We start from the raw sequence: 12,863 nt of genomic DNA on the forward strand, positions 1-12,863 counted from the left end.
GTTGAGGTGGAGTCAGGAGAGCCTGTACCTTCAACAAAGAGCCACAGCCTGTGCCAGTCTTTGCCTCTGGTGTTGAGTGCCTCGCACTCGTAGGTGCCCTCGTCCTCAAACTGCACGTTGAAGATGTGGAGCAGGGCCCCTCCCAGGCCAAACTCGATGTTGGTCGGAAGCTCGGCGTCCACCTTCCTCCAGCGGACCTCCGGAATGGGGCTGAGGACGGCAGTTGGAGCCAGTCGGTATGGACCACTTACTGTCCCTGCCCAACTTCCTGTCCTTGTGCCACTTCCTGTCCCTGCCCAACCTCCTGTCCTTGTGCTACTTACTGTCCTTGTGCCTCGTACCACATTCTGTTCCCATCCCAACCACCTCCCTGTTGTTGCTATTGTAATGTCACAGGCAAGACACGATGGGAGATTGCTGTGAGTGGAAATAAATACTCCAGAGGCATCGACTTAATGCTCCAAAAAACAAATAATGATGTTTCATTAGCCAGGCTGATATTTAGATCTCACTGGTCTTCATCCAAACACTGGTTGCTGCTCAGACATGAATTTACCAAAGACTCCCGCACAAACTTCCAAGGGTGGTACGTAAAACACATATCATAGCATCGAAATTGGGCATATACAATGTTTACAAAGAGAAAGTAAAATAAAAGAAAAAATCTAACACCAAGTGAATCTGCCAGAACATACTGAACATATCTACTTTGAATCAGAGAGGCGTACTGAGAATAAATCTTCTGACTGAGGTTTGAGAACTCACTTTCCCAGAGCAAAGCATTCCAAGGTGATGTTTTGTCCCAGGAGAGCGGTGGTGTCCGGATGCTTCACTCTTATGTCAGCAGCATACTTCCGGACTGGATCTAGTGAGAAAGATCAAAAATATTTGTGAAATGTCAAAATAGTATAGTCATGACAGCAGAAATCAAGACAGCATATTTGCAGCGTTAATTTTGGAAGCTTAATCCATGTATTTACTCTTCAGTGATTTGCCGAATATACATATTTCTTTCTCCCCCTCACCCAAAGCATGGTGGGAGTTGTAGTTTAATATACATGTGCGTAAGCCACACTCTCTGCCTGAGGGGGATGAACTGAACTGGCTGAAGACGCTCTTGGCGATGGAGCGGCTGGACACAAAACATGTTGGGAGTTGTAGTTTACTCACTCTCTGCCTGAGGGATGAGGGGGATGAACTGGCTGAAGACGCTCTTAGCGATGGAGCGGCTGGACACAAAGCATGTTGGGAGTTGTAGTTTACTCACTTTCTGCCTGAGGGATGAGGGGGATGAACTGGCTGAGAATGCTCTTAGCGATGGAGGGGCTGGACACAAGGCATGGTGGGAGTTGTAGTTTACTCACTTTCTGCCTGAGGGAAGAGGGGGATGAACTGGCTGAAGACGCTCTTGGCGATGGAAGGGCTGGAGACGAAGCAGGAGTAGTTGCCGCTGTCGACCAGCTCCACCCTGGCGATGTAGAGGTTCCCTGTCCTCTGGGAGACGTACCTCCGCTTGTCCGTCGGGATGAAGAGGGGAAACTCGTTTAGCATCCAGCGGAAGGTCAGGTCATCTGCAGAGAGAGAGAGGGAGACAGAGAGAGAGAGGGAGAGAAGAGAAAAGAAGAGATAAATGTTGCTCTATTCTCTAATCTGACAGTTGGAAAGTTGCTGGTTCAATCTCCGGCCCTGGGTGTGTCAAAGTGTCCCTGAGCAAGACACCTCACCCCCAATGGCTCCCAACAAGCTGATATTTATATATTTTTTGTTTCCAATCAGACACGGGGATCTGCCCCATCAGAAATATTGCATGATGGGCCTTCACTGGAGGTAAACGCAATCCTCATTAGGCCTGGGTCAAATATGCAATTGTTCTAGATTCAAATACTTGTCTGTGCTCAATTGATCTCACCTGGTGCAATTGAGCCAACCAAGAGGACCAGAAGGTTTGAACTTAATGAGAGTTTTCGAGTATTGAGAGTTCTAATTGACCAGAAAAGCTCAGTTAAGTGTAGAAACGTACCCAAATCCAAAACAAATGTTTTTCAGCCAGATCCTAATCCACCAGTAGTGGACTGGGTACCCCGAAGAATTCACCTCACTAAAGTCCTTTGAGTATTCTGTGAATGTGTTCATGAATATAACAGGAGCCTGGAAATCTAGCAGCAGATACCAGCAGGTACAAATGCGAGGGGGGAGGCGCAATGCATGGTGGGACGGGATACTGCAGGTTACCTGGGTAATGCGGGGGAGGGGCACAGATAAGGACTGCCCCCTGTCCTTCTTTGGCCGGCACGGCCTCCCGTTCTTCGGAAGAGAACATCTCCAGGTCTGAGGAAACAGTCACAAAGTCATCAACACAAAGGGTCAATCCATTTCCTCATTAGGTCACAGGCCAAAGTTTGTGGATTAGTGTAAAAACCCCCAACAGGATGACGACATGACGTAGAAGCACAATCACGTTTTAGTGATTTTTCTTGTTAGTTTTTTTTTCCGCGTTGTCGAATAACGCAAATCAAAAAAGGTTACTGCGGGCTCATTACAATCGCTTATTTTATGCTTCCCTGTCTCCTTGTCCCTTGCTTGTCCCAGACTTCGATAGAGGTCCGCCATCTTTAAGAAAATCCCAATCAGTTAAAAGAATAAATTTAGGGAGCTTGGAGCCAGTTGCTCGGAGGACCCCAAATATTTTGTGAGCAAGGATGAGCGCGGTGACTCACAGCCGAACTTGACGATGGCCTCCTTGCTGTACACGGTCCCGTACACGTTCTGGGCCACGCAGACGTATCGCCCCGCGTGCCGGCCCTTTTCAGGGTTGGTTATCACCAGGTTCCCCCCCACCAGGCTGTAGTACTCATCTGGCTGCTCCAGGAGCTTGATCTCCCAGCTATTCAGCCTCCACCTGGAGCAGGAGAAACATAACGCCATCCCACTCAGACTATACCATTCACAATGCCATCCCACTCAGCATATACCATTCACAATGCCATCCCACTCAGACTATACCATTCACAATGCCATCCCACTCAGACTATACCATCCACTTATTCACAATGCCATCCCACTCAGGCTATACCATTCACTCATTCATTACGCCATCCCACCCAGACTATACCATTCACTCATTCATAACACAATCAGTTCACTTCGACAATACCATTTACACATTCATAATATCTACTGATGTAAAACAGTACAGTTGAGAGGTGTTATTATTGTATGCTACTGGTGTAATTCGGTACAGATGAGATGTGTAGGTTATTGTAGGTTGCTGGTGTAATACAGTACAGGTGAGAGGTGTAGGTTATTGTAGGTTGCTGGTGTAATACAGTGCAGGTGAGAGGTGTAGGTTATTGTATGTTACTTGTGTAAAACGGTACAGGTGAGAGGTGTAGGTTATTGTAGGTTGCTGGTGTAATACAGTACAGGTGAGAGGTGTAGGTTATTGTAGGTTGCTGGTGTAATACAGTGCAGGTGAGAGGTGTAGCTTATTGTAGGTTGCTGGTGTAATACAGTGCAGGTGAGAGGTGCAGGATATTGTATGTTACTGGTGTAAAACGGTACAGGTGAGAGGTGTAGGTTATTGTTGGTTGCTGGTGTAATACAGTGCAGGTGAGAGGTGTAGCTTATTGTAGGTTGCTGGTGTAATACAGTGCAGGTGAGAGGTGTAGGATATTGTATGTTACTGGTGTAAAATGGTACAGGTGAAAAGTGTCGGTTACTTGTATGTGGCCGGTGGGTTTGCCCGCGCTCGGCAGTTCATGGAGATTTTGTTCTCGGCTGATTCCTCTGGGTAGACCAGGTCCTGGGGCTGCTCCTCGAACACTGGCCCGTAGCCCGTGGCATCGTCTGGAGGGAGCAGGAACAACGAAACCAAGAATCAGCACCGTGGTACCCAGAGTTAGGGCTTCCACTACAGAACTACAGAACCCAGAGTCACGGCATCTGCTACAGAACTACAGAACCCAGAGTTAGGGCTTCTGCTACAAAACTGCAGAACCCAGGGTCACTCATTTGCCACTCATTAACTCCAAAATCTATTGAAGGTAACAGAGCTACAAGCTAACAACATACTTCCCAGAAGACAGTGGGAACACCTGTATTAAGGGTCGTGTAGTTGTGACAGTGATCTGAAGACTACAGTAATGACCAAAGGAATCTGTTCAGAAACGGCCAGGATACGTGGTACTCACCTCCATAGATCCTGGGTTCCCAAAACAGAAACGCAGCTGGAGAAGGATTGAGGGCATAAGAAAAGGAAAAAGGGTCAGTTTATTTGTGAAATCACCCGCACATGTCCTTGTGGTAAACACCTCCACAATAATGGATTTCCCATTTGGAATACCAAACTGTCACACGTTGGGTGGGGCTTAATATAGATGACTGAAACTCATCAAAAGGCTCTGTTAGCATGGCTATATCAACATCAACTTAACCAGGTTGGTGAACCGAGAACCTAGAATGCAAGGGACTGTGTAGCCCCGTCGGAAGAAGGTCCAGGGTTGCCGGATTTGAATCCGAAACGATTACGTACACGACCCAGGTGCTGAATGTTTGTAAAATCGGTTGCCATGCATAGTGTGGGTTGGGGCTGCTTTGCTTCGACGGAGAGTTACCGGCGGAGGAGAAGGCCATGGAGAAAGCCAGCAGGAGGAGGGTGGGAAGCTCCATGGTTGGGTCTCCTGGCACAACACTAAACCAGGAGCTGAAGGGACATCAGCGCTCCTCTGGAACAGGACCCTGGACTCCTCTGGAACAGAGAAAACAATGAAAACCTAATGGCGGATGGCTCAAATTTCCAAATCACCGAGGGCAAGGTCCTCAACCGAGGCCTTCTCGCCAACAACATGCTCAACAACAATCAGGCTCCAGTTTCTTGGAATAAAGAGAGAGAGAGAGCAATAGATAGACACAAGCAGCAAACAGAGGCCATGGATTTCCATATCTGCAGTATTTCAATATTCAAAAAATAAATCTATTTGAAATATTCTTTGCTGGTCTCAATCCAGTTGAATGAGTCATGGCAGCCTCTCTTCCTGGTGCTGAGCTTCAGGGGTCTGTACAATGGCCCAATTGTCAGGCCCCCTCCTCTCAGATGTGAATGCGTATCACACAGTTCGCTAATTAAAAAGGCACAATCTTTTCCATCTCAGTTATGTATAAAAGTTTGCATCCTCGATGGCGTGTATTGGGACAGCACTGCCAATAATTTAGCGAAAGATATAACTACCAACAACCTACGCAAATGTCCACTGCAGGTATAAATGCATGACTCACTACCCGCCACTGCACTGACTGTGGGGAGAAGAACGTTCTTCTGCGAAGGCGAGAAGTGTGGGGTCCAGAGGGCTACAGAGCAGTGGTGTGGGGTACAGAGCGGCGGTAGTGTGGGGTACAGAGCGGCGGTAGTGTGGGGTACAGAGCGGCGGTAGTGTGGGGTACAGAGCAGCTGTAGTGTGGGGTACAGAGCGGCGGTAGTGTGGGGTACAGAGCAGCTGTAGTGTGGGGTACAGAGCGGCGGTAGTGTGGGGTACAGAGCGGCGGTAGTGTGGGGTACAGAGCGGCGGTAGTGTGGGGTACAGAGCAGCTGTAGTGTGGGGTACAGAGCGGCGGTAGTGTGGGGTACAGAGCGGCTGTAGTGTGGGGTACAGAGCGGCTGTAGTGTGGGGTACAGAGCGGCTGTAGTGTGGGGTACAGAGCGGCTGTAGTGTGGGGTACAGAGCGGCGGTAGTGTGGGGTACAGAGCGGCGGTAGTGTGGGGTACAGAGCGGCTGTAGTGTGGGGTACAGAGCGGCTGTAGTGTGGGGTACAGAGTGGCTGTAGTGTGGGGCACAGAGCGGTAGCTGGAGGCTGCAAGGCCGGGCTGCTTTAATACTCACAGTGTAAAAACATTCTGCAGAGTCATCCACATTCACCAAGCAGTGCTGACACCACAGGGGAGGGAGAGAGAGGATGTGTGTGTGTGTGTGTGTGTGTGTATACCATTTGTGGGAACAGCTCAGTACCTCCAGAGAATTTCCAGGTTTCCTGCTCAGGCTGTCCCACTGCCCTGCATCATGATGCATACTGCTATGCCCTGCTATACCCCACCCTTTCCACACACACACACACACACACACACACACACACACACACACACACACACACACACACACACACACACACACACACACACACACACACACACACACACACACACACACACACACACACACACACACACACACACACACACACACACTGAACACACGGCTACATTACTCAGGGTAATGGGCTCCTGTCTGGCCTGTTATTCCCTCACCCTGTTCTGTAATCTTTCACAGCCTCTGCTCTGACTGCCGCCTGGAGATTTAGGTCACCGTTTGCAGGACCCGTGGACGGACACACACACACCGCACACACCACACCCACCACACACACACACACACACACACACAGTTTTTTAATCCAACCAGTCGCTACACCTGTTACAAACTAGTTCCCTCCTCTCTGGTTGAAGGTGTGTTAATGAGTGAAAAGAGCGGGTGTTGTGATTGGTTGGAATGAGAACCCCCCCTTACTCTCAGCCCTCCATGGCCCACGATTGGGCAGCACAGATGCAAAAATAATGATGTCATAATGAATGATTTGACAAGACAAGGCCCTGGAAATAAACCTGTCACTCCCTCCATGTTCGACCGGCAACCCGGGCAACACAAAACGTTCTCACAACGTTACGACGGCGATGTTGTAACACTGACAAAACATTCCAGTGACATTGTGAGAACATCGTGTTCACAGGGAAGACATCTTTGCAGCCCAGAAGATTAAAGAAAGGCACCATTTTGATTGATTGACCTGCCTGCTCAGAGCCCAGATTGAAGCCCATCTGTGGTCGCTGGCTTGTTTATGCTTGTTATGTTCCCTTCACAAGCGCTTTATTTCTTACTTTTCTGTGAGTGATTTTGATCTTTATGTGTGTGAGATATGTGTGTATATGTGTGTATGTATAAGCTACTGGATGCCTAAAATTTCCCTCGGGATGAATAAAGTATCTATCTATCTGTCTATCTATCTATGCGGTTAATGCAGTTAATGTTAATGCAGGATTTGAATGGGCCTACAAACATGTTTGTAGGCCCATTTACACTGTTGTTTAGATCAGTGGTCCTCACTCCTGGTCCCGGAGAGCTGCAGGGTGTGCTGGTTTTTACTTTCGCCTTCATAGCAGCAACCAGTTCAGACCCAAGAAACCAGGTGAGGTGAACTGCTTTCATGGATCAATTAAGTGCTGAGTAACAACGAAAACCAGCTCTCCAGGGACAAGAAGGAAGACCACCGGCCTTGATCTTTGTTTGTGCATTCTTTGAATACTGTATGTTCTTTTCTGTGCTTCAGCAACATAGTATGTATTCTGTCAAAAATACAGAAAAACATTTGAAATCCCACTTCTGGGGTGCGCACTCGCGCCATCAGCTTCCCTGTGCTATCCATCCCGTTCCGAATGTGGCCTCTGGGTGGCAAGATGGGGGAAACGAGACGCATGGGATTATGAGGGAAAGCACACAAGGGAGATTCATGAAGAAAGGTCAGAGTAACCCCACAGGGCTCCACTGCCCCGCCATTGATGCTAACCGCTAACCGCTAACAACATCGGCGTCTCTCACCCGGAGGGCATGACAGCATGTTCCCCAGAATCCCCATCTTCCAGAAAAACAGAGAAAGGATTCTGATTCAGAAGAGTTTTTGCCCCTGCCTTAGATGATCGCACACTGGAAGCATTCATGCTGGTCGTGAACCAATGGCGGAGGCAGAAAATAGCATCGCTCTAACATGGACCCCCGTAATCACGCCAAAAGGAGGGCAACGCAAGAGACTGGATTCATACTGAATGCAGATCACTGTTCCCAGTCAAATCTGAGAGGGCTGGGTGCTATAAACAGGCTATAAATTCAAAACCCAAATATCGATGACCGCATGGACAGAGCTCACTATGGATAGTCCCCCTGTGCCAGAGTCAGGTCAGCATTGTGCAAACGCGTTACACAGGCAAGAGACTGAACGCCGACTCCTAATATGATCCTATTTTTAAACGCCCTCAGAGTAAACCTTTCAGCTTCAGTTCTGGGTTAGCCTGTGCTAGCTGGATATGTTTTATACGTTGAGTATTATCGAGTCGTCGATATCACCCTGCTATCCCAATGCGAACCTTAGATAGTCACATTTACACAAAACTGAGAAAAAACAAATCAACTCAGCAAAGCTAAAAACGTGTTGAAAATGTACCCATGCTAGTCCACAGCTGGAATGGGGTGCGCTGTATAATATTCAGGAATTGTATAAATACTTTGTTATTTTCAGCAGAGAGTTGAGATAATCCTGATTCTCCTTATCAATTGAATCAGTCACATTTGCCATTTATGTACATAGTGGGCTTGGTAATCCATTCTGAGATTACTTACTAACCTTGCCTCCTCAATGATCTTCTGGTCACAAACCCTTTCAAATTTTAAATATCAGTGTACTTAATCCATCTAGCTCAATGATTGTTATTATTAAACAGTATTTAACCATTAGAGAACTGTAAGTCAGTAACTATAATTTGTTAATATTATATTAATGTAATGTCATGTAATTAATAAACCACCAGTCATTTAAAAAATCTTCAGTCAAATAAATCCCATGTTTGCAATACTTGACCTAATTATATTCAAATGGTTTAGAATTATATAATATGCCAATATAGGTTGCTACTAGCACCACGAGTGATCATAACTCATTCTGTAACGACATAACTCTAGCTCTGATTTATACCGACCTTACAAACAGTCTACTAATGGTTAAAATACTATGTAATAACAGTTTATTAATAGTTTATAAGCAGCCCTGGGTTTTCAGCAGTTCACATCTTCAACACTTTTTGAAGAGACTGCCCTGCCCTGCCCCCCGACCCCCATCCCCCAAACCTCTCCCCCACCCCCCCTTATGGTGAAGGCACAGAGGATATGTACAGCCATATGGTTTCTGTCTGTTAGGGGGCCGCCATCTTGTAGCGATTCATCAGCTAACAAGAAAGGCCCTACGTCCACAGTTCCCACAGCGCTGAGGACTCTGGGTAATTTCTGAAGCCAAGCCTGGGCTAATGCTATAGTGTAGCCTTTTTTCTTTTATTTTTTTTGCCTGGTATGAATTACCCTAATGGATGTAGTCTGATCTTACCCTAATGGATGTAGTCTGTTCTTCACAGTAGCTTCCATTTTGTTGACTTACAATATGCTGAGGAAAATGTCCACAACTGCACCTCAGTTGTGCACAGAGTTCAACAGCAAAACAGTACTTTGAGTAATACACATTAAATGTATCCTAAAATAGCCAAACAAATAGCCTATCCCAGCATGCATTGAGCAAGAGGCCAGAACGGCCTGAAACATTTCACATCATCTGACCTGCACAAATGCAAATGTTCGGTGACTTCATTTTGATTAATTGCTGAAGTTGCCAGACTAGTGAGGACAGAAAACACTGGGGTCAAATTTAGATTGGTGTTGCTTGACTCCAGTCCAATGTTTACTTAGCTGCAGCCCAAGCAAACCTGGCATCCATCCATCCATTTTCTAACCTGCTTTTTCCTGCTCAGAGGTCGCAGGGAGTGCGATCCCATCATGCATTGGGCAAAAGGCAGGAATACACCCAGGACAGGCAAATCCATCACAGAGCCTGCACACCATACACTCAGACACTCATCCCAAGGGGCAGTTTAGACTCTCCAAATCAGCCTAACCTGCCTATCTTTGGACGGTGGGAGGAAACCGGAGTACCTATAGAAAACTCACGCGGACACGGGTAGAACACGCAAACTCCACACAGAGAGGCCCAGGCTGAGCCCTGGAGCTTCTTGCTGTGAGGAGTCAGAGCTATTGACTGCATGTCACGATGTGACCACCAGAGGGTGCAAACGTGTCAAACAATATTAAGCATGGCGTGAGCGTACCGCAGGGATCAGCGACTCACTGTCCCAGAGGTCCAAGAAGTGCTGCTTTTCCACCCTCCCTTTACCTTGAGTTTATAATCAGAGATGTCTCCTCCTCAATCTTAACCCACTCACCTCCATTGTTATATCTTATACCCATTTCCATACCGTTTTTAGTTTATACCTCCGTGTTTCAATAGCTTTTGCCATCAACAAAAATCAATTCCAAGGTTGACTACGGTTTTTGAACAGGCCCCATTGGCTTCCTTGCTGTCCTGCCACAACTATGTTAGTTAAGCTTGCGACAAACGCCCAGCTGAACCACTAAATCCCACCCCTCACCACACTGAATAGAGAAGCACGGCCAGAAACGTCCCAAAAACATTTTAGAAGAATAAATACAGGCAGAGGCGCATGGATTCAAAAAATGTGCCCAGCGCATTATAGATAAGATGGTTATTGAGCATGGTTATTTTATAACATTTTCAAGGTAAAAATCCTGCATAGTATCATATGTTATCATATGAAGCCTGAACTTATACTGCCCACTATAGGATGGTTATGCATTTGATGAGGGGAAAAAGATCTTCATATGACGTAGAGAACATTCCGGAACAGGGACTTTTCAATAAACAACCTGTCACACAACCACTATCTTTGTTAGCACAGAAGCACATGTTAAACTTTTTTTAAGTATTAAAAAAAAGTATTTTGTTTTTTATTTGGGTATTTTTAGAGTTAACAAAAAACAACTACTATCTTCGACTAATTATAATAAAAATGGTATTCTATTAATTAAAAACATTAAAATATACAATTATTATTATTATTACAAACACATAAAAAATATTTTATTTATTTCGTTATTTTTATCAGTGACTGCGGAGCACGTCGTAAACCTTTATATCTACCGATATTAAGCACAGGAATCAGTCAATAGCAAGCAATAGCAGTAACGCTATATTCCACAGGCCCATATGAAACACTATGCGGCGACAAATAACAAATAGCCCACATAAAACGCGGATTGAGAGCACATTTATGTGGCGTGCAGGGACTTTCTACAGCACAAACTGTACGGCAACGCCCATGGACGATGACCGGATGCCAAAAAACTTGGATTTGGACTGGGGGGGGGGGGGGGGGAGGTTGTGACGGAAAGGGCCCTTTGCGCATCCTTGACTTCCACCTTGCAGCTCGCGACTGTTCTGCTGACCCTGACAACAAGCAAGGAATAGCGAGATCTGGCGAGTGAGAGTCCTGAACTAGTAACTACCGACTAACTTACCACCAGTACGCAAATGCTCTGCAATGTCAACGCATAATTGCTCAATGCTAAATTAGATGCCGCGAATGACCTGGGAATTTCGTTCCAACCACTATAATCGAGTCTCAGCTTGTCATTGACAGCGCAAAAAACGTAATGTATATTTTTCACAGTTGATTATTAACGCACAAAATTTGGAGAAACACCTAAATCTGCCATTCCCCGGATATAGAGGCGTACACAAGTTGTGCTGCAGTATTTCAATGACAGCATCCCGCCGCGTATAAAAACAGATAGGTACGCATGCGACGTAGATTATGTGCACAATGTCTAAATTCGACTTTAGTTTTAACCTAATGAGCGTAAAATGTATCACAACTTAATCGCTTCTGTTGTCAGCTGGTAAAAGCGCTGCCTGTCCCGATAGCTAAACTGCTCTGCATTGCGGTACACCGGAGCCCTGCTTAAAACTAGACACCGCGCATTTATCCTGCAAAGAGTTCAATCCCATCGTAGTTGTATCAACCCGACCTCGTTTTCAAATATTAATTGCATACATCCATGCCCCTGACACCAATTTTCTTACCTGCAAAGCCGAAAAGTTTGTGCGTTAAATCTCTGCAAAACACACCTGGGTCAGCACCGCATCGCCGGACAATCTCGCCGGGGGAACAGCAGCTGCGTTTTTAGGCTCGGATTGGATGCGAAGTTGTGACAGACACCTTCGGGGGGCGCTAGAGTGGCGGCTATTGGGCAAAAAGAGATGACATAGAAGTAACTATGTGAAATGGCAGTAATAGGACAGTTGTCTGCAGCCAAGCACGTCGCCGGACCAAATCGCAGTTGGACATCATACCGTTTCAATTTAGAAGCTTTATTTCCCCGTGTCGGAGAACATTGTTAAGACCGAAAGATACGGGGGCGTGTTTAAAGCAGTTGCTGCAGTTCGATGTAGTCTGATATGAAAACGGACGAGATGGGATTATGTCATACAGACGAGCCACATCATTCGTACTAATCGGTATTTGTGGAGACAAAACGGAAGCGCGAAGGGTCAATAAGAACAGCGAAATATTGAACTATCAAGATGCACGAAATCGTAGGCATATTAATAATCATATCAAAGCCAAATTCCCATGACTTTTAAGAGTATACTTTTTATATTAACGAGCCAATACTGTAGATTCGTTCCATTACCGTTAATAATGGCGAAACTCGCGCAGAAAGTGTGTAATAATGCAACCCATGAAGGTGCAATAGGCCCGTGTCAAAAATTACAAGTCGCGATTGCTTAAAACATTATTGTAGCCGACTTAAATTAATAAATTAAGTTAAATCGGATAGCAACTAAAGTATGCTCAAGAACATTTATGGTTTTTCGCTTAAATTCCGATGTGATATTATTGACAAATGTGCCGGATGAAATCAAGACTCCAGATGTAAACATGTTTGAGTGTGTGGAGTGGTTCGACTTTATAATCACGCAGAACGCGCCGTTGTCATGTCACTGTCACATGTCAATCCGGGATTTGCAAACGGGATTGGGGGCGCGAGCCGGGAGAGGGCAGGCTTTGGTCGTCGTGATTCAGTCCCGTGATCCCGCTAGGAACGTAATACAGTGACCACGGGGAATCATCTACTGTCCTCGGG

The 12,863-nt window shown here is 46.2% G+C and overlaps 1 protein-coding gene across 2 annotated transcripts in view; it reads right to left on the reverse strand.

Moving 5' to 3' along the window:
• The window catches only part of cntn1b (contactin 1b), a 28,062-nt gene extending 16,154 nt beyond the window's left edge, over positions 1-11,908 (reverse strand). Inside the window, exons 1-9 of one of the 2 annotated variants that reach the window (XM_061229761.1) lie at positions 11,845-11,908; positions 4,614-4,747; positions 4,191-4,226; positions 3,720-3,846; positions 2,718-2,899; positions 2,233-2,328; positions 1,365-1,571; positions 766-865; positions 29-210 (exon numbers count right to left, since the gene is read on the reverse strand). In XM_061229761.1, coding sequence (XP_061085745.1) covers positions 29-210; positions 766-865; positions 1,365-1,571; positions 2,233-2,328; positions 2,718-2,899; positions 3,720-3,846; positions 4,191-4,226; positions 4,614-4,668 — 985 coding nt within the window. In that variant the 5' untranslated portion in view covers positions 4,669-4,747; positions 11,845-11,908. Of the gene's footprint in view, positions 1-28; positions 211-765; positions 866-1,364; positions 1,572-2,232; positions 2,329-2,717; positions 2,900-3,719; positions 3,847-4,190; positions 4,227-4,613; positions 4,748-11,799 lie in introns of both variants that reach the window. The other variant, XM_061229760.1, reaches the window with a different exon arrangement.
• Positions 11,909-12,863: the final 955 nt, after the last annotated feature.

The sequence above is a fragment of the Conger conger genome, chromosome 19 (assembly GCF_963514075.1).
Source record: "Conger conger chromosome 19, fConCon1.1, whole genome shotgun sequence".
Taxonomy (NCBI): domain Eukaryota; kingdom Metazoa; phylum Chordata; class Actinopteri; order Anguilliformes; family Congridae; genus Conger; species Conger conger.